Below are 25,993 nucleotides of genomic sequence, written 5' to 3'. Positions count from 1 at the left end.
TATCCAGAACTATATTTGTAGTGAGTGTTGAATTACAAATTACCTAATCAAAAAATGAAAAAATCAATTTATTACTATAATTATTTGAACACATACTAAGATTTTTTAAAAGTGAGTAAATTTGTAATGGTACTAATATGTTTTAACTGGTTTTACTTTAAGGAAAAAACTTTTGAAAAAATAAAAAAAACATGTTTATATAAAGATAAATCATAACCTATTAGTTATATAAAAAAAAGTTACAACTATAGATAATAATTATTAGCAAATAAAAATAGTTAACATCTTTAACAAAATAAAAGATTATGCTTATATAAATGTTGTTATTTTTATTTCATTAAAAAACAGTTACTGATCATTAGCATCACTGTTACCATCAGCACATATCCCTTATTAATTAAATGCCATAATTATTTTATAAACAGATATAAGAAAATAATTCACTCAGCACTAACCAATTGTATATTATTTTCATCCGTAATAAGTCACTAAAATTAAATTTAAAAAAAAAAACTGTTGTACACATTCACTTGTAGTTTGTTTCCACGTGAACCATCACATAAATGTATTATATTTATCTGTACACATATAAATGCATGTATGGAATTGTTTTTTTTTTTTTGTATGTTTGTATATGTATGTATATATGTGGGTGTATGAATATGAATCTAATTATGGGTTATTATGTAATGATATGTATGTATTTATGAATGTACATGTATTTATAAAAGTAACATTGAAGTATGGCTCATTTTTTCATATGGTTCAACTATTTAATATTCAATTCATAGTTCCTTAATTTTTTTTTATTTGTTTTTTTTCATATACACAAATAATACAAATTTTACTATTCTTATTTTCCTATCGTGTAGGATTTATGGCTCCTCTTGGTTTTATCATCATCATTGCTTTTTTCAATGTGTAATCCCATCCTCTCCAGCGGAACCAAACGATACCTAAAACAAACAAAAAATTTTGTAATAGAGATTAATTATAAAATATAGTAAAACTTAATTTTCTAAACTGTAGTTAACGAAAATCCAGCTTATTTGAAATTGCCAGTTTTTTTGTCATTTTACACTGGCCATTCTTTATTGAAATATTACATGGACAATGAGAGGATAGTATATTAAAGCAGCGTTTCTCAACCTTTCAGTATTTGTGACCCAATTTTGAATCATAATTTTCATTGTGCCCCCTCTCATAATAATAATGTAATTTGAGAATTTTAACATTAAAGCTACATTATGACCTTAATTATAAACCTTTCAAATTATCAAGAATAAGTAAGTTTATTGATATTGGCAACATCCGCTGCATTGACAAAACCAGAATCGATGCCTCTCTATTGTTCTGTCTTACGTCCACCATATTGGACATTCTCACAGCTTCATGAATTCTGATTTGTCTAGAATATTTTGGAACATCTGTGCAAACATGTATAAAGGCTGCACCTCATTCAATTCCAGCCAGTCTCAGTCGAGTCGATCCTTTTATCGCTATCAAATCTATCATGAATGTGTATGTTGTAATTTGTGTGTTAATTGCAATTTACAGTATTAAATATTCACAGCAGTAGATTTCTACAAAATCATGGATACATTTTTAAGTGGGTGTAAGCGAGCGTTAGATGATAGTGAAGCATCAAGTGCACAAATGAGCATGGTTCTGAAAATAAAATCAGGAAAATATTCTCAACAATACTTAAATTTTGGGTTTACAAGTACTGAAGGAAATAAAGAAGAAAAGTCCCTATGTGTTATTTGCTCAAAAGTTTTGGCAGCAGACAGCATGGAATCTAATAAACTTAAACAACGTTTGGAAACACTTCATAGTAAGTACGTTAACACACCCTGATAATTCTTCAAATTAAAAATTAAAATGATATGAAAAGCAAACATCATTTTTAAAAAACCTTGTCTGTCAGTGAAAAAGCTTTATTTACCTCTCTCATAAAGTTTCATATAAAATAGTTAGTCAGATGTAAAAAGCCTCACACCATTGATGAAGAGCTCATTTTGCCAGCTGCAACTGACATTGTAGAAACTATGTTTGGAGATAATTTTGCCAAACAATTCAAGCCCATACCTCTATCAACTGATACTGCTGCCTGTCGAATTGGTGATATAGCTGAAGATGTACAGCATCAGCTTTATGGAAAGTTGTGTGACAACTTGTTTTCAATTTAGCTTGATGATGCAACAGATAGCATTAAAGACACTCATTTCATTACAATGTTCGTTTTTGTGATGGTATGTTAGCCGTAGAAGAACTACTTTTCTGCAAACCAATAGAACTCACAGCAACGGCACTCGCATTATTTGCTATCTTAAATAATTTTATAAACGAGGCAAACATAGAGCAGAAAAATTGTGTCAAAATGAACACCATTGGTTATCACGTGGGAAATTTTTGTTTATGAATTAAGAGATGAAATAACCATTTTTCTAGAAGACGAAAACTGATCGGGAGCCGAGAGGTTTCAAGATGGTTTATTTGTGATGGAATTGAGCTACTTGGTCGACATATTTGAGAAATTAAATACCTTGAACCTTCAACTCTAAGGAGCAAATACACATATGTTGGATATGAATGATAAATTTAATGCTTTTGTTGAAAATTGGAATTGTAGAGCAGAAATTTAAAGCAAGAAAACATAGAATTGTTTGCAAATATGGATAAATGTGTTAAAACTTACAAGGCTGAAGAACAACATGTGAAAGTTGTTTTTGTAATCATTAAATGAAAATCATTTAGCCATGTTGGCAAAGAATTTTTAAAAATATTTCCTTGCTGACGACAACTTGGTAGTAAGTTATGAGTGGGTTGGGATCCATTTCAAAATACTCCCGAAGGCTCTCAATTGCTGAAGAAGAAATCTTCATAGACTTCATGGCAAGTGGCAAAATCGAAAGACAATTTAGTAATAAATCATTTTTTGAATTTTGGGTAGGGGTGAATGATGAGCTTTCTCCACTGAAAACAAGAGCATTTCGTATACTATTACCATTTTCAATATCCTACCTTTACAAAATCGGATTTTCTCATATTTCAGCTAAATACAGAAAAAGAACTTGGTGTGTCTATTTCTAATATTAAACTATCCTTCAAAAAACTTTACTCTGCAAGACGGGCCCAAGGGAATCATTAATAATTATTAAACTTGTTTTTAATTTAGTACTAAGTTAAATTATTAAATACAATGTGTAGTACTGATATAGTCATATTTATAAGTGTATTATATCAGTGTAAATATGTATATTATTATGGCAAAATGTATTTTTATTTGTTCCTTCAGTAAATTAATACATTTTTTAATAATACTTTCTTTTCAATATGAAATAATAACAAAACGGTTTGGCAAGAGAATAAATACATAATCTGGTTCCTGTTGGTCACTGTAATTTAATAATACTGGGATAACATCACTGTTTATCAATCAGAAAGTATATGACTGGATTAAATAGTAACTGTTATTAATGTATCTAAATAACTATGAATGTAATGTTACCTTGTCTTGCTGTGATATCTTGCGGATCATTGAGATATAATCCATTTAATCCTCTTCCACATGATTTCCACCACCATCCTCCTTTTAACATTGAAGCACAATTCAAACTGGATCTGTCATTATCTCTGTTTAACAAAAAATGAAACATAAGTTAATACTGATTATTAACATTTATTTATTACAACACAATTTCTTTTTTAATGTTACCTATAATATCACAAAAGTGATAATTATAATATTTTTACCCTCTCATTAAACCATTATAACTGTCTGTTCTTCCTCTGATATGACTGGAACAGTTAGGCATAACAGCAACCTGTGCAACAGAACCACATTTTGTTTTAGTATACAATACCCAGTCACAAATTTCAATAAAATAAAAAAAAACAGCCATGACTTTATATAAATAAATATGAGCTCATACTTCAATATTTTTGAATATTATAAATAAATGTAAACTATACAATGTTACGACAAATTAATTATTTGAATTTTTATATACATTCAAATATAAACATCAAACCATGTACGCAATCATACACTACAGAGGTAAAGTACATTTTATTTGAAAATAGAAAATACTCTAAAACCATTTACAATGAAGATTTGAATCCTCATTTTTTGTGTATGATTAAAAATGTTAATTAATTTTGTAAATGGTTATTTATGTCAACAATCATTTAGCATAGCTCTTTCTTTACATACAAATTATATTCTCTTGATCTTGACTACATAAATCTGCCGCAAATAACCTGGATTATTCCTGATTATCATATGATTTTCATTTGTCTTATAGTGATTATAATAACTAATTTAATACAAGTATTCAAAGGTAATAAATGTAAAAATTTAAATATTACATTTGCTAAATTTTTAGAAATTTTTTTATAGATTAGATAAATAGATAGATTCTCTATAGGTATGAGGAGATACTTCAAATTTATCACTCTATACATGTGGAATACAAAACTTAAGAAGTTTAACAAATGCAGATTAGCAATATACTAACAATCAGTAATAATTGGAATGGCTACAAGAACACCTTTACGAGCTTAAATTAATCAATTAATTAATCAATTAAGTTAAGGTGTCATATAATTATGACACCTTAAACTATATTTACCACAGAGAGGTTATTAAAATCACACAATTCATACTTATTACTATGATTTTTGTTATATGTAATATAATCAATTTCTTCATGAATCTCACTGAAAGTAAACACTTTTTACTTAATAGAAATTAAGTATTCTCCTTGCAAAAGACTACATAAAAGCTGATAAATCAGGTAAAGTGGTAGAGAGAAAACTATAAACTATTTAAATGGAAAATTGAACCAAATTTGTTAAATACAAAGTTTTTTAAATTCACATTAAAATATTTTTAGTATCTTTTGTAGCTTTTTTCAATCATTAACTTCAGTGATAGAGATAATCTAATCTAAATTGATAGGTAGTAAACTAGTAACACAGATAAGTGTTGTTTAAAAATGCTGCATAGTAGAAAAATGTTCAAATTTGATAAAATTCTTTGTATAAAAAAGATTTGCAGCCTTCATTCATAGATATTTTGGGTAATTTAGATTTTAGATTTTAAAAGGAGCAGAAGAAAATAGGCATAATAATTGAACAATAATATTACATGTATATTTATGTTATATGTATAATTATAATTCAAGTAAAAATTATTTGTTATGCATTACTGATTAATATTCCTAATTCCACACTATGACTTTGTACACTATTTCCATTATTTCACAAATAAATAAACCAATCTTTTTCCTGTTACATTAACAGCTGTTTCTTATAGATGTATATATTTTTTTAATACTATTAGAACACTACAGAAATCCTGATGATGAACAAATCTTAACAGAGCTGCCATCAGACTGAGGAGGCTATTGAGATCAATAAAAAATGTAATATTTAGAGGCTTTGTTGAAAGTCTTTCCCCTCTTAGTAGAGATGAAAGCCATGAGGAGACTCAAGAGACCTCCACTGTCATCTCCATCTTTAAGATCATCATTTGGGTGAGCTTGTAGCAACAGCCAGACGGTGGAATTGTTTGATATGCATCTGTGCAAGGTCTCCAATCACATGAAATGGGAGGAACTGGTAAGAAGAAATTTTCTAATTCTTAGGTAATCTGCTTCCACTATGCCTCCCAATGAAACCCATTTCAACTGTAGAATTTAAAAGAATGAAGGATCCAAAAAAGGCTCTGGAATTTTACTCTGCTAGAATTTTATTTATCTTGCCACCTTTGCCATCACTTTACAAAAGTCCCTTTTTTAATGCAATCCTTCAGGTAACATGTTACCCGAACAGAGTGGAAGATATCACAAAAATAAATTTCACTAAAATATCATGGTTTGAAGCCAGGTAACCTTGTAAATGACATGTCTTCCATACAGACTTATAAGTTTACTTTGTATTCTTTCTAAGATTTTTGGAGAGGCTCTTCCTTCGAAGACTATGGCCAATTTTAATAAACAATAACATTATCCCAAATCATCGATTTGTCTTTAGAGAGGTCATTCAACCACTGAGCAAACTCACAGAATTGATAGTGTTATCTATAGATCTCTGGAAAATGTGCAGCAAGCCGTTAACAAAGTTTGGCTACCAGGTCTTCTTTACAGATTAAAGTCAAGTGTACCTCAACTATTTTATTTAGTGCTACACAGCTACCTGGATGGATGTTTTTGACAAACTGGAATTGATGTTTTTATAAACAGGAATTGTCTAATCACAAGTATATTGACACTCAGTCATGGGTTCCACAAGGTTCAGTTTTAGATACAATTTTATATTTGATCTTCACTGCAGACCTTCTCAGTCTGAACTAGTCACAGTTGTATCCTTTGCAAATGACACAGTAATCTTGGCGGTTGATGGCAATGCAGTTCTAGCCTTGGGTAAACTGCAATCTGCATTCCATCTTATCAGTATCTGGCTATGTAAATGGAAGATAAAAGTTAATCCTGCTAACTCAAATCATATGCATTTACCATTTACAATGAGGAGAGGTGATTGTCCTGAATTCCACCTGGATAATACTTATATCCTTGATACAAGCCCTTTGTGGTATCTGGATTTGTATCAAGATTGTTGTATGACATGAATATACTGGTTGCTGGGGAGGAAATTTTATTTATCTATGTCAAATACATTATTGCTATGTAAGGAATTCCTGCAACTGGTATTGATTACAGTACATAAATATTATTGAACTATAGGGAATAGCTTGCAACAGCAACATTGATGTCATCTAGTGATTCCAAAACAAAGTACTTACGATCACATCGGAGGTGCTGAGGTTCACAAGGAACAATGAGCTCCATGACTATCTATGGAATTCCATATATTTGCGAGGAAATTCAGAGGGTAAGCACAAACTACATATCTAGACTAAATACATGTGAACTATCAAACAGTGAACCTGTTGGACAGTATTAGGGGTGTTAGAAAACCAAAAAGGTTCCATGTATTAGATGTGGGAGATTTATGACAACAGGATATCAGATCCATAGTCTGGGATGACAACTTATGTTAATTATTCTTGATGGACTGCTTTGTATATTATATCTATCAACTCAGATTTTTGTGTTACAATTGGTTTTATTACATTTATGTGCGATGAATAAGGTGAGAATTTAACTATCATTTAAATTATTTGACTTGAGTATGTACATTAAAGAGTATTACTTGTGTTGTGTTCAGTCAAACTATCTATTAATATTGTTTAACTACTGGTCATCTTGATGTCGGCTGTTAAATTTGTTTCTATTATCTAACTTATTACTGTTATTTTTATCTTACTTGTTGTGCTTGTTATTCTTACTGAAATCTCTTATCACTTTTTTAATTTTAGTAATCTATTATTTTTATTTGTTCTGTTGTCTATAATATGTTTGTGCACTCTCAATATGTGTTGTTCTTGAAAAGTAACTTATATTGTTAATGTTTGTATTCAATGAGGAATATCAGTGGATAGTCTTCATTCAGTTATAATTTGTCAATCAATTTATTTATGGTTTCAAAGTGTGTAGGAAACCGATTGTAAATGAATCACAATAGCAAAAAAAAATAATAAATAAATAAAAAATATATATATTCACACACACATATATTAAGGAAAAGTATATTATTGTACTTTAGTTTTACAGTAGTACACTAATTCAGTAGTTTTTTTAAACATCACACATCATAATTTAATTCTGGTTTACATTCTACGACCTTAAAATTAAAAAAAGAAAAGAACAAATGAAAGTATTTATTTGCAAAAGAAACTTTAAACAAATACATCCAACCAAAATTAATCATTATCCAGAATTAGTATTATAAAAATGTTTCTTTTTTAAAGCAAAGAACTTTGTAAATATAAGAAATAGCCATTAAAGTTACTAGACAGCCAGGATGATCTTTTAATCTATATAGTTCACTTATAAACTAATGGCATTTACAATAATTTTCCACCTTCATAGAATAAATATTAAGGAAAAGGGAAGGTAGAGAAAGAGAATGATCAATATACAGAGACTGCTTTTGATAAAGATGATTTGAGGGAATACACCATCTTCTTCAAAACCATCTTGATTGATATATATCAACCAAGATTTCTGTTCACTAATTCATGTGAATTGGAGAACAAAAAATATAATATTAAAATAATTATTGACCAGCTGGTGGAAAATTAACAAAATAAGTGTAAATTTTTACTTGGAATATTCCCTTATAACATATAACTATTTTACCTTTTTTAGGGCCTGTTTAATATTTATAGCAATATTTCATCATTCATTATCTATAAATAGTAAAGTAAAAAAAAAATTAGGTAGCATATACTTGTTTGGCTGTCTACTTAATATATAAATAAGGATGGGAATGAACATCAGTATATGTTGTACATAAATATAGTCACCTACATGTTATGAGTTGAAGAGTGACTCTGTAAATAAATAATTCTTGGACCTTTTTATAATTATTTATTTATCACTTCATATTTATTTAATAATAAATATTCAAATTATTATTTAACATACCATTGTATAATGGACAAATGTATTAACATAATTTGTAAACTAAGGCTAATAAAGATTATTTCAGAAACTTATATAATAATTATTTATGATTTGATATGCTCATTTATGGTTACTGAACTTTCAAAAGGTGACTACAGCTGTAGGTTATTTTTAATAATTCATATTAAACATTTCATCAATTGAATCAGAAAAGACACATCAATAAAAATTTTTATGTAATAGTTAAAAAGTAAATAATCTAATAGAAAAGTTCACTAATTTGCCATTGGCATTGCTAATCTCATTTAATATCTGTATTATCTAAAATATATTTTAAAATATTCTTTTGTTCCATTATTTTTGTTGGTAATATCATAAAGTTTTAGGAGTAATTCTAGTTACACAATTAGATTTGCAGGGTCAAATTGATCACATATTGCACATCCAGTAAAATAATGTTCTAAGTCTAAAATGTTTGTTTTGAGAAAAATCCAGTTGAACGGTTTTGAACTGCAAAGTAAAAAATATCTTTTCTCAATTTCAATAATATTTTTCAAGGACATTTTGTAAAATAGATAAGAATTATGACAGTATTTATCTGAGACAGAACTCAAATTTCTGAATAATTTGCTATAAATATCTCAATTTCATGAAAATCTGAGTTAGAACATTATTTTACTGGGTGTACGATATGTACAAAACTTCAATCTGGCTTTTTTGTCTTTTTGTATTGCCAAATATCACTTTTTTCAGAATTTATTGTAGATTTATTACACAGGGTTATATTTTCTTACCTAAGATATTATCAAATTTTTGGGTTCTGTAGTCAGTGTGCATATTACCAGAACCTGTAGGAGAAAGCTCTTCCAATTTTTACTTATAAGTTTATAACTACGAGAGAATCATGATTTTCTCAGGAAAAATTTTCTCATTTCAAACCTATGATTATTATTCATTTCTTTTTAAAAATTATAATAATTTTTAAAATAAGAAAACTAAATTTTTTCTAAATTTAAAAATCCATAATTATGACACAAAATAAAAATAAATTCTACATGAACAAAAATAACTTGCGTTAATATTGAATACAACCTCTTTTTTTTTAATAAACTAACTATCCTTTCAAATAAAACACAGCCACAAGAAATTTGTTTAAAACATAATGAAAAAACTTGTATAATTAAGAAAATTTATTAATTGTATAAACTTTGATTGCATTTGATTATTTTCAATTTTTTTTTTTTACTTTACTTAAAATGTTGAAGATATGTTTTCTGATTCTAATATAATTTTATATTTTAAAATGATTTGTAACCTATATGAATTCTTATCTATGAATGTAAATTGTTTTGGTATAGGTTTTAAACAAAAATAGATTATTATGAAAAAAATGTTCAGCTCTACCATTAGTATCTTAGAGAAGTGATGGGATAACACATTTGGCTGTGAAAAATTTTGGTGGCGTTACTGCTACTTAAATTTTAAGACTAGCAGTTCCTTAATTCTGCTTCCTAATCACTTGTTCGTTAGGTTCTAATGTAAAGTACACTGTAACCTAATGGAAATAGGTGTAAATAAAATTAATCACCTTATCCTAATCATTTCACTCATTCATCCAATGTTAACAAAAAAACTACATTGTTTTATGTTTTAAAACTATTTTAAATAATTGCCGGTAGGGTTTTGCAGTCAAGGAATCCTTGTTTTAAATTTTGTAAAATATCATATTTTCTTATTTTTGAGGTTATAATTGACATATCTGATATTGTTATTTGGAAAAAAAGGATAGATGAAATCATTACACTTAAAACAATGAAAAATGTATACATAACATTATTAGTTATAGAAGTGAGCATCAGTTTTATAATAAAAACTGTATACACTAGGTTATGTAATATTTTGCAATTATGTTCTAACATTTAATACCATTTTAAGAAGAAAATTTAACATAATTTTAAAAAGAATGCTTGAAGAGATTTGGAATTTCTACAAATTAACTTCAATAAATACTGCAAAAGTCGCCATTTAATTAGATAAAAAATTAGTTTCAATACAATTAAAAACAACCTAATTCAAAATCAGTGATATCAGTCAGTTCAATCAAGTAAAGGAAAAATGAAATGATGCTATTAATAACACAAAGCATTCTTGTATACATCCATTAGTAATAATTATTCAGTATTGATATTTAGACTTCAAAAATTTGTACTGCGTAGCTAATACATAGAAAGAAAAAAAAAATAGTATTATAGGATAATAAGACAGCAGGAAAAGTAGAAAGGAAAAGAAGAGGTTTTGAAAGCGATATAACAAGAGAATATTGTAATTAGTTGAGTTGATAACAAAATAAAGAGATCTTAAAATAAATTGGAAAGGAAAATGTTTAAACAGAATATCATAAAGAGGAGTACTATGTTTATAGGTCATATATTAAGACATTCAAGTTTAGTTAATTTGGTAGTAGAAGGATGTACAGAGAGTAAAACTTAGAGAATGTCAAAGATTATAATTTATAAAACAGATAGCCATGGAAATAGGATGATGTAATTAAATTGAGGTTAAAAAATTAGCACAGAACAGATAAGAATGAAGAATATCATCGAACCAATCAAATGAATGATGATTCAAAAAATATAAATAAAAAAAATCAGGTTGTAATGATGTAAGCAAGTTATCATCATTTTCTCCCTTCCAGTGGAAGCATTACTGCTATGATTGTGAATGTTATGTTCTGAGAGCTTAGGAGATCAGTTCACACCTTTTCTCTACTTTTTTAAAGTTTGACTATATTTTTTTCTTAATTTATGATACACATTTATATTTTAACTTATACTGCTAAAACTAAATAAACAAATTAAATAGTGATTACACAGAAAGCCAAACCAGTAAATGATTTCTTGTGAAATTAAAAAATTTCAATATTCATAATTTTAGAAGATATTTTTATATATTTTTTTTAAATTACTGACCTATTGTATGTAGAGAAGGGGCTGTTGTTGCTGCCATACCATGGGTCGTTGAGCGAATCTCCTGCATTACCTTCGTATCCATCAATTTCCAATTTATAATATTCACTCTCAGAATATATCTTGAAATGAGAATACTGTGCATATCTGAAAAAAAGTATTTTCATAAAAAAATTTTTTTTACACACATATACACAATTGTTTTTTTTTCACATGCATAGTCATACATACATACATAGTCAAGGTATATAGCATATACATAAGTGTGTATGTTTCAAAAAGAATAATCCGATTTAAAACAGCTATACAAGTATTTCATAATAAAAATCTGTTACAATTACAAGAGAAGTTACATATTATTCAAAACTGTTTAAAATTTCACTCATCATTATATTAATATTCTATATATCCTCCATTTTGTAATATTTAAACCAATTTTCACTTAATCAGGAATGTTGTATAGGTATTATAGTTTATACTATACGACTATACTGAGAATAAAAAAAAGATTACACGTAATTTTTAAAATCCTATAATAAAAAGGACAAAGGTGTCAGTCGTAGTGCTGAATACTACCACTGTTTAGGTTTTTGTGTAGCGCTTAATGATGCGCTACACATCAACATACCAAATTGCTGAACAATTTACTAGCACATCAATTGCTAAACTGTTTATTAACACTGATATGTTATAATATATGTGGATCGGTGAAGAAGGAAATGAGAAAACATTTTACTTTTCACTTTTCTGAATAATCCTGTCATGGGATACTTATTATTTTTGAAAATGACCGCTTCGTTTTCAGGTGAGATTACAAATCGTAACAGGTAACCTACAACTATTCCGGTTATTGGACTTAATAATACATACATTACATAAGTAGGTTAATATTTTTGTTTTTAAAACTTCTCGTATTTTTAATATTTTTATTAGGTCTCAACCACAATTGGATATTTAAAAAAATTATTCAACGCGAAATTACGGTAAAACTGGATAATATAGCTGTAAGGAAAACGAAAAGAGAGTAAGGTTAGGTTTTTTATGGTTAAAGATCACCCGTTTGAAATTTTACAGAAAAGTAATAAACAAAGAATAACTGACATATAATAAAATGCAATAAAGCTAACTTGAGATACACCGAGTTATTTCTAGTTAAGCTCTTGTTACAGTAAAGTTGCAGTCAAGGTTGTGTCGTCATGTAGTACACTTACAGTACCTACTAAGAGTACATAATTATATATGCTTACATCCAGAGTGAATCTTCACTTTCACTCTTAACTCTGCCATTTACCAACACAAACGATAAACAAACTGGAATATACGTAATATCAATAATAGCACTGAACAGTGGTTAGAGACGTAGAACATCGTCGGTGTAATATGATGCGATGTGCAATTCTACTCAGTGCATTGCTGTCTAATACAATGAAACAACGCCGCATGAAATTCACGATTAAAGGGCACGCGATGCCGCACTACAAATAACGTGCATCATAAAGTTTACATCAGCAAAGTAACACAGTTATCGGTACTACATGATAAATGGTATAATTTAAGAAATGTTTGAATATAAATTTTTATTTTGTATTTAAAATAATTTTGTATTTATTTTTATCATTTGTTATAGTAAACTCGTACTACCAGTTGTGTATACGTATCAAAATCTTTCAGATATTTTGTATTAAATCTAAAAAAATTTGGTTCTAAAAAAATTTTGGAAATAAAAAGAGTTAAAATTAAATAAAAATGGTATTGTTGATCGCAATTGATTATGAAAGGTTTAACCTTTCAAGAAAATGTTCAAGATTTCTTGAATGCCAAGAAAATATTGCTATACGTATTAACAGTATCATAAACACTTATTTCTAAGGATAACGATCATTACTGATAAAAGATACTTCAATTATACCCCGTTTTTATATCTTCAAATTATTTTAATTATAATGTACATAATTGATTTATAATAAAGTAGTAAGTACTAATATTAAAGAGAACGGGGAACTATCAGAGAGAAACACTGTCGGTGCTCTCCCCAACACCTAAAATACGAGGGTGGTCCAAAAAGTAACTTACTTTTGTGCCTAGCGTGAAGATGGGTGGGGATAGAACCGTTATCTTGGCGTCAAAACGTTTCTACATTCAGTACGCATCAAGCTGTCGTAGCGTGTGGACTCTGATTTTTCTACTTTGTTAGTTATGAATTATTGAAATGTGCGCTTCAACAGAAAATTCCGCGAGTTTTGAGGTACGTTCACGATTAGGTTTTTACTGGCAAAAACCCTCAAACCAATTGAAACTCATCGGCAATTTTGTGAGGTGTACGGAGATAGAATAACGAGTGAAGGTGGAGTGAGGCAGTGGTGCATTCACTTTAAAAATGGCCGCACCAATGTTCATGATGAGGATCGCAGTGGTCGGCCTAGCCTTGTGACTGATGAACTGACGATGAAAATCAACGATAAAATTCGTGAAAATCGCCGCGTTACGATTACGAAACTCTCGCTTCATTTCCCCCAAATTTCACAAAGTTTACTGCAAAAAATTTTATCGGGGAAGCTTGGTTATCACAAGTTTTGTGCAAGATGGTTGCCAAAAATTTAAGGCTGCAGATTTCTACAGAGAAGAAATTGAAAACCTTGTGCATCGTTACGAGTATGTCAATTTAAATGGCGATTATGTAGAAAAATTGTTTAAGATTGTCCCGTATAAATGTATATAATAAATTTTTTTTTTTATTTGGTTGGTTTTTTATTTAAAAATGTAAGTTACTTTCTGGACAACTCTCGTATTATGAAAAATCGTTATATATAAAATATCAGACGTATTTAAAGTATTATTAAAATGAAAAACAAAAATCTAATTAAATCAAGGTTATCAAAAAAAGTAGGGATTTAAATTAAGGTTGAAATACTTTCTTAAAGTATTTAATTTTTGAAAAGTTTATCCAGATGAAAATATTGCATATATATATTTTGAAATTTACGAAAGATTAAACTTAGAAAGTTTATAATTATTAGATTATTAAAATATAATTAATCCTGATTTTAATAATTCTGACCTTGAAATTTTCATAATCAAACTATGAAAATAAAATTTCAATTGTCAAGTAAACATGGTCGTTTGCAATTTAAAAAAGTAGCCGATCTGGAAAAATCCAGATATTGCTTTATATAAAAAGTCTATTGCAATTCAACCAATGAAATGTAAACGATTAATTTAAAAACTAATCTTGAATTTTGAAAATTAAATTCAAAATTTGAATTTAGAGTTTTTTTAATACAAAGAGTAAAGGGACATTTATTCCAATTTTTACTACTTCTAAAACATGAGAACGATATCTGAAACTTTAGTACGTGAATGTGAGACCATTTTCAGTTAGAACAAAGGAATTGATAACTTTCTTACCAAATTCTTAAAACTAGAATGAAACTCGCTGATTGATATATTCAAGACATTAAAATAATTTATTTATTTATAAATAGAAACAGTTACATTTCGTACCAATAAAAATATTACTACAGTACTACGTGATATATTTTTATTTTTTGCTTGATGAATTACATCATCACAGAACCTTATACATAGAAATATGGAAATTTGTAACATATGAAAAATGCCATGTCTTATCGAGATTCGAATCCGGGACCCCTAGATGAAAGGCCGAGATGCTATCACTTTGCCACAGGGATCGACAATTTCATTTATAATTTTTTTTTTATAAAGCTTGTTGATCTTAAAGTTTACATGTACTGACATATTAACAGAGAATATCGCTAAAACAATATTATTTGACAAAATATCTTTGGGTAAAAAAGTTAACTAAATTCTAAGTTTCATAAGGAAACATTACTAAAGAAAATTATTTTCATTTATTAATTTTTTTTTTTTTTTAATGAACATAAACATGTAATTTAGTTTCACCTTACCTTTTATTCCCTTCAAAATCTTCAAGTTCAATTCGTAACATATAATCTTCATTATTAGTTAACATATAAATATTTTCATTTCCCATCCAAAATTCTTTTGCCGGATCACCAAAACCGTTCTTATAATCGGACCAATCTCTGTTAAAGTTTTCACGTGGTTCTCCAAGGTCATCTCTTCGCTGAATAACCTGATCAAGAAATAAAAAAATGAAAATTAATGTTTAAATTTTTAAAACGTTAAGTAATACGTACAAGTATAAAATTAAAAATAAGTGAATCAAACGGGCGGATTTCCGGTTTTAGTTAAGAAACAAAGAATGTTGCACTGCTGTAATGATTTTTGAAAATAATATTCTTTTCGGTGTTTTTTTTTTTCATGTTATGTTAGTATCATGCATTCTAATGTTACGAGGTATTGTATATTGTTCCAATAAATATATTATACTTGTATATTTATGTTCTTTTTCTTTCGTTTGCACATAGTTGTTGAGTTATGAATACATTAATTACTTAACACTGCTACTTGCCAACAACCCACTTTGATACTGTTACTCATAATTTTGGGCCTTTTCACAAAAAATAAAAGACCCAAATTGACTCAAAATGATTAAAACTTCAAAACTGATATTTTGGATACCAACCTCTTTCCTTCACACCAGATCATATTTTAGATTATTGCGAAAGTAAAAAATTATAGAGAAACTAACTCGCACCTGGCGGTGCTAGCAAAAAAACTGATTTGAGTTACAAACTTGATTTTGTGGGACCATTGAGAAACCAGCTCACAACCTGGTGGTGCTCACAAAAAAATAAAATTTTAGGTTTGTAGCATATCATCCTTCAAATTACTACATGAAAACCTAGAAAAACACATGAAAACCTTGGAAACGTAACCAAAAACTGGATTTTTCTAATTTTCCAATTTTTGCTCTAACTCTGGTTTCTGTGAATCGATACGCTTGAAAATCAATAGGCTCTATTCTTAATAGGTTTATATCAACCTAGCAAGTTTCATCAAATCGGTTAAAAATTACGCCGAATAGAAAGAAAGAAAGGTGAAAATGTACTAAAAAACCCCATTTTTACTTGCTTTTCTTTAACTCACAATGTTTTTATTTCATGTTTGTCCTCAAATCTTGCATCCTTAATTTAACATTGCCAATTGATGAAATTTTGCGCAGTTACTAAGGTCGATGACTATATAATATTCCACCATTACCTTTGCAAACATCCCCCCGTACGGGGGTAAATTAAGGGTGCAGGTGTAATAATTTATCATACTTCCTGACATTACCTATTGATGAAATTTTACACAGTTACTATGGTCGGGTAACAGGAACTATTAACCTTGCCACAGTGATGCATTATCAGAAATGGATCGAATGAGAAATCTAATAAAAACTCATAAAAACTTTTGTCAAAAATTGTTATAATTAAGTAAATGAAATAAAAACTTTGCTATAAAATTTTACTATGCAAAAACTTCACTATTTTGTTACTTTTCTATAGTAAATGTTTGACTGAAAATTAGTTTGATATTTTATAAATTTCAATAAACGATGTTATCTTTTGAAATCCAAATTAAACTCATGCAATGCATGATAATAACTTGATTAAAGTATGACTAAAAAGTATAAAGCAAGTTTTTAAAAATCTTGAAAATTTTTGTAATATTATTTTTGCTCTAACTCTGGTTCCTGTGAACCGATTCGCTTGAAAATCAATAGGCTTCTATTCTCACTGTATCATCTCACTTCTATATCATCTCACTGAATTTCGTCAAAATCAGTTAACATTACGTCCGGTAGACGAAAAGATTTAGAGCGGACGAAAAAGTCTTATACATACATATAATTCTTATATGTGTATAATAACTGCAGAATCGTGTTCAAGAAACTCCAAAACGTAAAGAAAAGTTGATGCTCTCATCCCGAGATATCTCCTTTGTAATAAAGAATACTTTCGTATAATACCTCGAATTTTGTTAGACAACGTTTTTTTCCCATTTGATGAACCGCGGCACTAGATTATGTATTTATTCATTTTTTTAAATGTATATTTACGAATCGCGCCGCTAGATAACAGTACTTGATAGTACTAGGTAGCGTACAAAAACTTGGTAATGTACTTGAAATAATAAAATTTAAAAGAAAATATACTACAGCCTGTCTTAATAGTAAATGCTGTAATGTAAATGAAAGTACTGAAAATGAAACAATTTTTTTAATTCCCTTTAAAAAAAAAAATAAAAGTGTTAGTTTACAAGATATTATACTAGTTTTATTAAAAAAGGAATAAATAAAACAGAAATAAATTCGATTGGTAAAATCGAATTTAACGATAAAAATCGAGGGTTATACTTAGAAAGTAATAAGTGCGTATTACATCACGAATTTTCGATTCGTAAAGTATTAAAAAAGGAAAAATATGGTATGAAGTAAATGATATGACTATTAACAAAAAAACTGGCTATGATATTCAATTTGTTTGTTCTAGAAAAGCAATAAATTTTAATAATAAATCCATAATAGAATAATCAGCAATTCAAAAAAAAAAGAAAAGAAGAATAATCCAACAAAACGCAGTGATATCAAAATAAATGTACAATGAAATTGTAAACCGTACGGTTAAAGTCTCGCAGATATCATTTCTTCCGCTCAAAAAACAAAAATTTCTGTAATATAAATAAAACTGTTTTTAACAAAACGATAATGATATCAAAAAAGTTAAGACACTACATTTCTATTATCAAAATCTGTTAATAATTTAGAATTTTCTTTAAAAAAATACATATTAAGTATATGGAATAGACAATAAATATACAATAATAGATAATAAACAATGTGCGTTCTATATAAGTAAGCGTTCTATATAATAAGTAAAAAAAAAATAAAAATTTGTTACAAAATTCTTACCGGCCCGATTTCATTTATTAAACAACGAATAATCATAAGAATTGGGTTACTCCTGGATATATGATATGTATTACTCGTTGCTTAATAAATAAAATCGGGCCGGTAAGAATTTTGTAAGAAATTTTTATTTTTTTTGCTTATTATATGGAACGCTTAAACATTGTTTATTATCTGTTATTGTGTAGCTATTGTCTATTCCATATATTTAATATGTATTTTTTTAATGAAAATTTTTTTATTAACAGATTTTGATAATAGAAATGTAGTGTTTTACCTTTTTTGATTCAGTATCGTTTTGTTAAAAACAGTTTTATTTATATTACAGAAATTTTTGTTTTTTGAGCGGAAGAAATGATATCTGCGAGACTGTTACCGTACAGTTTACAATTTCATTGTAATTTTTTTGGATATTTTTTATAGATTCAGCAGGCTTTAATTGTTGTTTATCAATATTATTCTCACAAGTATGAGGATAATATAACAGTGGAGTTAAACGAGAAGGGCGAGCGAATCGAGCCCTAACGGGCTGCGTTTTATAAAACTATTTTTATAGTAGTTTTTTTTTGGGAGGGAGGGACGAAAAACGCGTATTCATTGCCTGGAATAACATTTTATAGAATAAAAGAAATGAACTGCTTAAAAACTAAAAAAATAAACAAAAATTTACAACTAATATTTCTCTTAAAAACTATTTAAAACTAATATCACAGCCGTAAAGTTTGAATTAAAAAAAAAAACGTAAAGATAATATATGAAGTAAAATAAAATTTAACTAGAAATAAAATAGAAAATAATAAAGTCTTAGAGGAGTGTAAAGGCCTTCTTCTCGGATAACGGAAAGTCTAAATCTAAAAAACAAACAAAAATTGTAACACATAAAACCTAAAACTATGGTAAAAACCAAAATATAAAAAAAAAACACAACAAAAAACTGAAACTTACAACTAATAACACAGATAAAATATCGCTAAAAACTTAAAACAAATATCACTAAAAAAATGTACAACTAATATCACAGTGGGAAACTTAACAAGATAAAATTTAAAACTTAATAAAAATAAATAAAATGTAAATAAATTTAAATAAAACATCGATAAAGTCCGAGAGGGGAGTAAAAGATCCCTTCTCGAATACAGAATTAAAAAAATAAAAATCATAACAATTAAATGAAAATAAAAAAACATAAAAATATTATTCAATACTAGAACCAAAAAAAAAATATATTACAATTTTAAATTTTGTGTAAAATATTAACACTTGGTAAAAATAGCAACCTGGTCTAAAACTTCTTTATTATTGCCCAGAATTTGATAAATAGTATAGTTAGTAGCATTTATAGTAGTAGTTTCTATTAACTATACTGACTAAAATGCACCGCTTTATATAAAAAGTCAATTAATTTCTCTTATACGAGTAGTATTAACACTGGTATACGTCACACATTTGTTTATCTCGGCCATCCCTTTCAAACTGCTTGTAGCTTGGACTCGGGTAGTAAAGTCATGCATGCTTACATAATTCTACAATCAATACTGTCGTATCATTCTTAAATAATATGGTTTGTGTTGATATATGGAATAATGAGAAACGAACGATTTAAACTTATATTTACTATACTGTATTTTACATTATCCATAACTTATGGATATAATGACTTGCCTATTACCTAATTTATTATGTTATTATTTAATTTCAGAATATAGTTTAATGATAAATATAATATAATTCAAACTATGTCATTAACCAAATTTATAATAAAACGTTTTTTATCAGACATTTCTCCAAAATAAGGAAATCTCGTAAATCAGAAAACATATTTTTTTGTTCCAAAACTAAGATGCTGTTTTGAGGTTTCGCTTTACGTAAAACTAGTCCTTCTTTCTTTTCCAGTTTAGCCTCCGGGAACTACCGTTCAGGTATTATTTATAGGATGAATGAGGGTGATATGTATGAGTGTAAATGAAGTGTAGTCTTGTACAATGAGAGTTCGACTATTCCTGAGATCTGTGTTTAATTAAGAACAATCCACGATCTAGTATTCAAATCCGTATAAAAGTAATACTGCCTTTACCAGGACTTGAACGCTGAGAAACTCTCGACTTCCAAATCAGCTGATTTGGGAAGACGCGTTCACCACTATACCAACCCGGTGCGTATGTAAAACTAGTCCTAATATGTTATATTACATTAAAATTTAGGCTTTCTATGTAAATCTATTTTGTCTTATTATTGCCCAGAATATAATGAATAGTATACTTAATAGCATTTATAGTAGCAGTTGGTATTTACTGACTAAAATGCATCGCTTTATATAAAAAGTCAATTAGTTTCTGTTATACGAGTAGTATTAAAACTGGTATACGTCACACATTATTTGTGAAAACAGAGAATTTACTGAAAGTTGAGAAATAATATGAAAACTTGAATATTAACAAATATTAACAAAACAGTTATGGATGATGTTGTTCAGCTTTTACCGAATAAAATTATAATTAAAACAGATATAATGAAAAAATAACAAAAAAAATATTTTAAAAATACGACAGTAATAAATAAATGGAGAAAGGGAATCCCATCCATGGTAAGGGGAGATTTAATAAATGAGGTTTACTTTAAAAGAAACGACTTCCTCATTGCGTGTAAGTCAATCATTCGGTTGATTTGCTTTATGATAATTTTACGCGACTATCTTGAATCAAAAGTTGTAGACAGACTATCTATCTATTTTTATTTTTTGTTACATCGTCTTGTAGTCTTAAACAGATGCAAGATGTTTTAAAACTACAGTTCTTCTGGTTTAAAATAATTATCCTATAAAATAAGCCTAGCATCATTAATGCATTAACTGATGCCTGCATTTACTACACCAATTTCTATTTAACTCATTTATTTCATAACTAAAACAGTTTTATAAATGGTGTTTTTTTTTCTCCTATCTTAATATGTAACATCAATTTACAACATTCTGTATCTTAATTGGCTAATAAATGATGTAATAAAAAATCTCATTCAGTATAAATAACTATATAATTTGCGTTAATAAGCGGCTAACTAAATACCTCATGAATGTTGCAAAAACTTACAGCTCATAATTAATAATGTAACAAAACCGATAGGAAATCATTATATTTTTAATAATGATAATAATAATTTGCTCAATTTTACTTAAAATAAGTATTGATTTTCACAGTTATTTATGAAAAAAAATTGATTCTCGTTCAACTGATGATTTAAAATTACCAAATTTTTAATATTATATTTATGATATTAAAATACACGATTAGGGGTCAATTATTACATAGGTTTAAATTTTAATAAAGCATAAATGGCTCTAAAGAGCGTAGACAAAATTTAATCATTAAAATTTTTATTTTGTTTATTTTAAACTTCAAAAAAAAGGGAAACGATTGACTTGTAAGACCAGTTTTTGTTGTGGTTTGTTTAATCTTTACAGTCCAAATCCATTGATTTCGTTGTTTTTATTATTTTTTTTTTTTTTTAATTTCTTGAGGAAATTTTTTAGTAGTCTCGTTGTAACTTTCTTCCAGATAAAAATCAGTAAAACATATTTTTAAACTAAAATGTTCACGATCCCGTGGATTAATACACCCAATTTATATATATATTGCGCGCGCATAATAAATATCCAGGCAGATGGAGTTAAATTTAAAGAAGTGTCTTGTTCAGTACTATGTATCCCCTGCATGGTCGTAATGATATGCTCACGAAAAAAGGCGCACAGATTTGATTAGGCATGATATCACACGAGACAATCATTTTTGGACATTTGCAGACCAATTCCACAGATCTATGTTGATTTTTTTGAGCCCCATACTCGGCTATCCAATGTAATTATGACGATCCACGACTCCATGAACATGAAATGTTTCTTTGCTAAAAAAATGAAAGCGGTGGAGGTAGTTTTCATCAGCAAAAATGAAGCCTCCAAAAATGGCTGTTACAAATTGAATTTTTGTGGTATATCGTTAATCTCATGAAGTAGTTGCAGTTTGTAAGTAGAAAATTTCAGTCACTTGTTAACAACATCATGGACGCTGCTTTTAGGAATATTTTGTCAATCACTAACACTACCAACTGAACGTATAAGACTTGGTTGTAAAACGTTAAAAAAAAAAGGTTGAAATAACTCCTAATTTAGTCCTAGGATTTTCTATATTGCCTGTATTCCTGTATTATATAATAATTTTTTTCCTTGAAGTTCTAGTTTAGTTAGAAATTATTCTAATTTAGTTAAATTCTTTCTGTGTTTTCGGCATTTGTTTTAGGCTTATCTGCTTAGTGTCCTTTCAAAACCTTCCAGTTTCTACGAGTAACAAATGTACACGCCACAAGTATGCCTTTGTCACTCGAAGAATTTTTACGATAGACTCACGTATAATTTCTTTGTACAACAATCAATGACATGTTTCTGCGAATCAGTACATGCAATGTACTTTTTCTGGGACGACTGAGGTCCGTACTCATAACAGCTTGACCTGTGCAACAGTCCGTCGAAGCTGCTATCTGATGGAGAATGTGTAAATTAAAATTTAACTGTTGTCGCTTCAAGATTATGATAAACTATTGTATGCCGCAGAATAAAAATTATATTCGTTCTTGAAACCCTGAAGTTCTTTTACGGACACCTGGTAATTGTAATTTATATGAAAAGAATAAAACTATCATTTTATAATAAATATGCTATGCGACTATTTTAATGATATATCAATATATTACAATGCTTTTTAAACAATAACTGTATTAATAACAATAAAATAATGACAATAAACAATAATTGATAGTCACATCTTAACATACAGTCACGGATTAGCTCATTTGGGTGGCTATAATGTAATATAGTAATAATAATAATAGTAGTAATACGCTGGTGACGGCAGGCCGCTCTCTCGACGTTTTATCTATTGTTAAAGCACAACTATGTACAATAGGAACCCGATAATTGATTACGTTCTAGTGATCGGTGCGTGTTTTATATTTTCAACATCATATACATGTAACACACACACACACACATATATATATATATATATATATATATATATATATACACACGTGCGCTAGTCTATTGGTAAATTATGTATTGTAAAGTACAAATAAATAAAAGTATAAAGGCAAAGAGATTAGTTGGTATTCATGACGTAAACGCAAAGAATCTCTTTGTAACAAAAAAGAAAAACAAATTTATACAACGATATTGTTGAATCTTATTAAAGTTTTTCAATCTTGCTTCACTGAAAGAGAAAAAAAAAACTTTATAAGAATTCTCACAAAAAAATAACCAATATGTTCAGTACAAAAAAAAAATAATTATAAAAGTGAAAAAAAAGAATTCAAGGTCTTGTATTTTTTTTAAATTTATTTTTAAAATGATATTGGGTGGAATAATTAAATTAAAAAAAAAAAATGTAAAGTAGAATAATTTTTAAAAGGTGTTTATTTTGATATAAAATTATAATAGGTATAAAATAAAAGAATAGATCTTTATTCTTGTTATTTATGTTATGATAATTATTTAATTTGAATAATTTTGTTATTTAGAATAAATTAGTTTTAAAATTAAAATCAGAGCAAAGTAAATTTAATGTTTCTAATTAAATATTGAGATAAAAAAACAAGTAATCAGCTGGATAGATTTTTTTTATTTAAAAAAAATATGTCGTGTTAATATGTCGTGGCGTATTCTTAAAAAGTTTAATATATTATTTAACTGAAATATATGTTAATGAAAGCGAAACTTAAGGTTTTCCATGATTTTTATCTGATTCAGGAATGAGCCAAAAATTTTATTTGACAGATTCATTAATATTCAATTTTGTCTTAAATTTATCAATAATAAATTTTATGCAAACAGAAGGAATATCGTGTTTATAAAGTCTAAGCATTTTTTTTAATAAATAATTTTATTGGTAATCCTTTTTTAATTATGTTAATTTATCTCAAAACATATATTTCAAACTAAATTAAAAAAAAAAATATTTTTCCTTAGTTTTTTCTTCTTGAATTCTTTTCAAAGATATATGTAAAATGTATTACGTAATAATTACTAAAATATTTATTCAAATGGAGCCATTTTGAAAAACTGTATCGTTTATTATATTAAGATTTCATAAAAATCTAAAGCTATATTTAAACCTTCATGTTTTACCAACAAGAAAAAGTTTCTACTGATTGAACCACCTCATTTTTTTAAAGATGTACACGCGTTACCTTTCTATTTATTCCATAATTATTAAAGTGATAAGTTATTAAATGAAAAGAAGAAATGTAAAGTTATGCAAGAGCTATTATTTACGTTACGGCACGTCATGGATTACTCGGTTATTATATCAATCGATTATCGAAGATTAAAATAATTAAAATATATATATATATAATTTTTTTAAATCATTCTCAATTTAATGTGATATTGATGGGTTTCGTGAATGAATCGATAAATAGTGAATGGGTAATAATTCTGTGTAATAATTAGTTTGATAGTACAATTATTTGCTACCAATAACTTTTCATAAAATACAGTTCAGTGAACACATTATAATCGAGGTACGTGATTATTCTTTCTTTTTTTCTTTTTGTTCCGACCATTACGGATCACGTTTACATAGTTTTGACTTCTTTTTCTTTTCTCGAAAGATTTTCATTTTTTTCTGTTATCGCCTTTCTTCCGTCCATCTATTCAAGTTTATACCCTTCTTTTTTTCTCTCTGGAATCTTAGAATTTCGAATCATTTTTCTAAATTTATTTCTGTCTTTATACAGATCCTTAGAAATGTTTAATGTTTTTAGATCTGTTTCTATTTCTTTAAACCGGTTGGATTTTAAGACTGCTTTGTTTATGTAGGAATTAAATATTTGCTTTGTCAATCTTTGGTTGTTTATTATGCATAAGTATTCATAAAATTGTAAACTTCTTTTCCGGATTAAAGTCCCCTATTTTTTCTGTATATTTGTAAATTTATTTTTCACTTTTCAATTTGTAAATTCCATCTTCATATTTTGGACTATAAATTTTTTTTCTACTTTTGCTATTTCTTGTTCTGAAAAAAAATGCAGATATTTTACTCTGTACAGTGCTTCTGGTAGGACTACAGTTTTATAGTGCCTGTAGTATCTTTAATTCTTTCTTTATTTAAAGAAAAAAACAAATATTAATTAATATAACGAAAAAAGATGATAATAAATTCTGGTAGAGTATTTTAGAGTCTCTTTAAATCATCATGTTATATATACGATTATGTAGCCAGCATAATGTTACATCACAAGATGTAGTTTAACTGATGTTATATTTTAGATTTTTGCGTAATATTTATATGTTACTGAAGCACGTCAAAATATTAGATGTTATTGCAGTAAATATTGAATATGTGTGTTTCTGAAACGAGATGAAAAAGCCACCTGTTGAATAATTCTTCTAAGAAGATATATTTCAAATTTTGTGCATGATATCTACACATCACAAGATGTAGTTTAACTGATGTTATATTTTAGATTTTTGCGTAATATTTATATGTTACTGAAGCACGTCAAAATATTAGATGTTATTGCAGTAAATATTGAATATGTGTGTTTCTGAAACGAGATGAAAAAGCCACCTGTTGAATAATTCTTCTAAGAAGATATATTTCAAATTTTGT

At 27.7% G+C, this 25,993-nt stretch overlaps 1 protein-coding gene across 1 annotated transcript in view; it reads right to left on the bottom strand.

Annotated features, from left to right (window-relative positions):
* Positions 1 to 228: 228 nt before the first annotated feature.
* The window catches only part of LOC142329101 (uncharacterized), a 490,682-nt gene continuing 464,917 nt past the window's right edge, over positions 229 to 25,993 (bottom strand). Inside the window, exons 5-8 of the mRNA XM_075373436.1 lie at positions 15,427 to 15,614; positions 11,504 to 11,647; positions 3,512 to 3,636; positions 229 to 956 (exon numbers count right to left, since the gene is read on the bottom strand). Coding sequence (XP_075229551.1) covers positions 862 to 956; positions 3,512 to 3,636; positions 11,504 to 11,647; positions 15,427 to 15,614 — 552 coding nt within the window. The 3' untranslated portion in view covers positions 229 to 861. The remainder of the gene's footprint in view (positions 957 to 3,511; positions 3,637 to 11,503; positions 11,648 to 15,426; positions 15,615 to 25,993) is intronic.

This window comes from Lycorma delicatula, chromosome 8 (assembly GCF_047948215.1).
Source record: "Lycorma delicatula isolate Av1 chromosome 8, ASM4794821v1, whole genome shotgun sequence".
NCBI classification, from domain to species: Eukaryota; Metazoa; Arthropoda; class Insecta; order Hemiptera; family Fulgoridae; genus Lycorma; species Lycorma delicatula.
The sequence above is the reverse complement of the archived record's forward strand: the minus strand, read 5'-3'. Positions and strand labels throughout refer to the sequence as shown.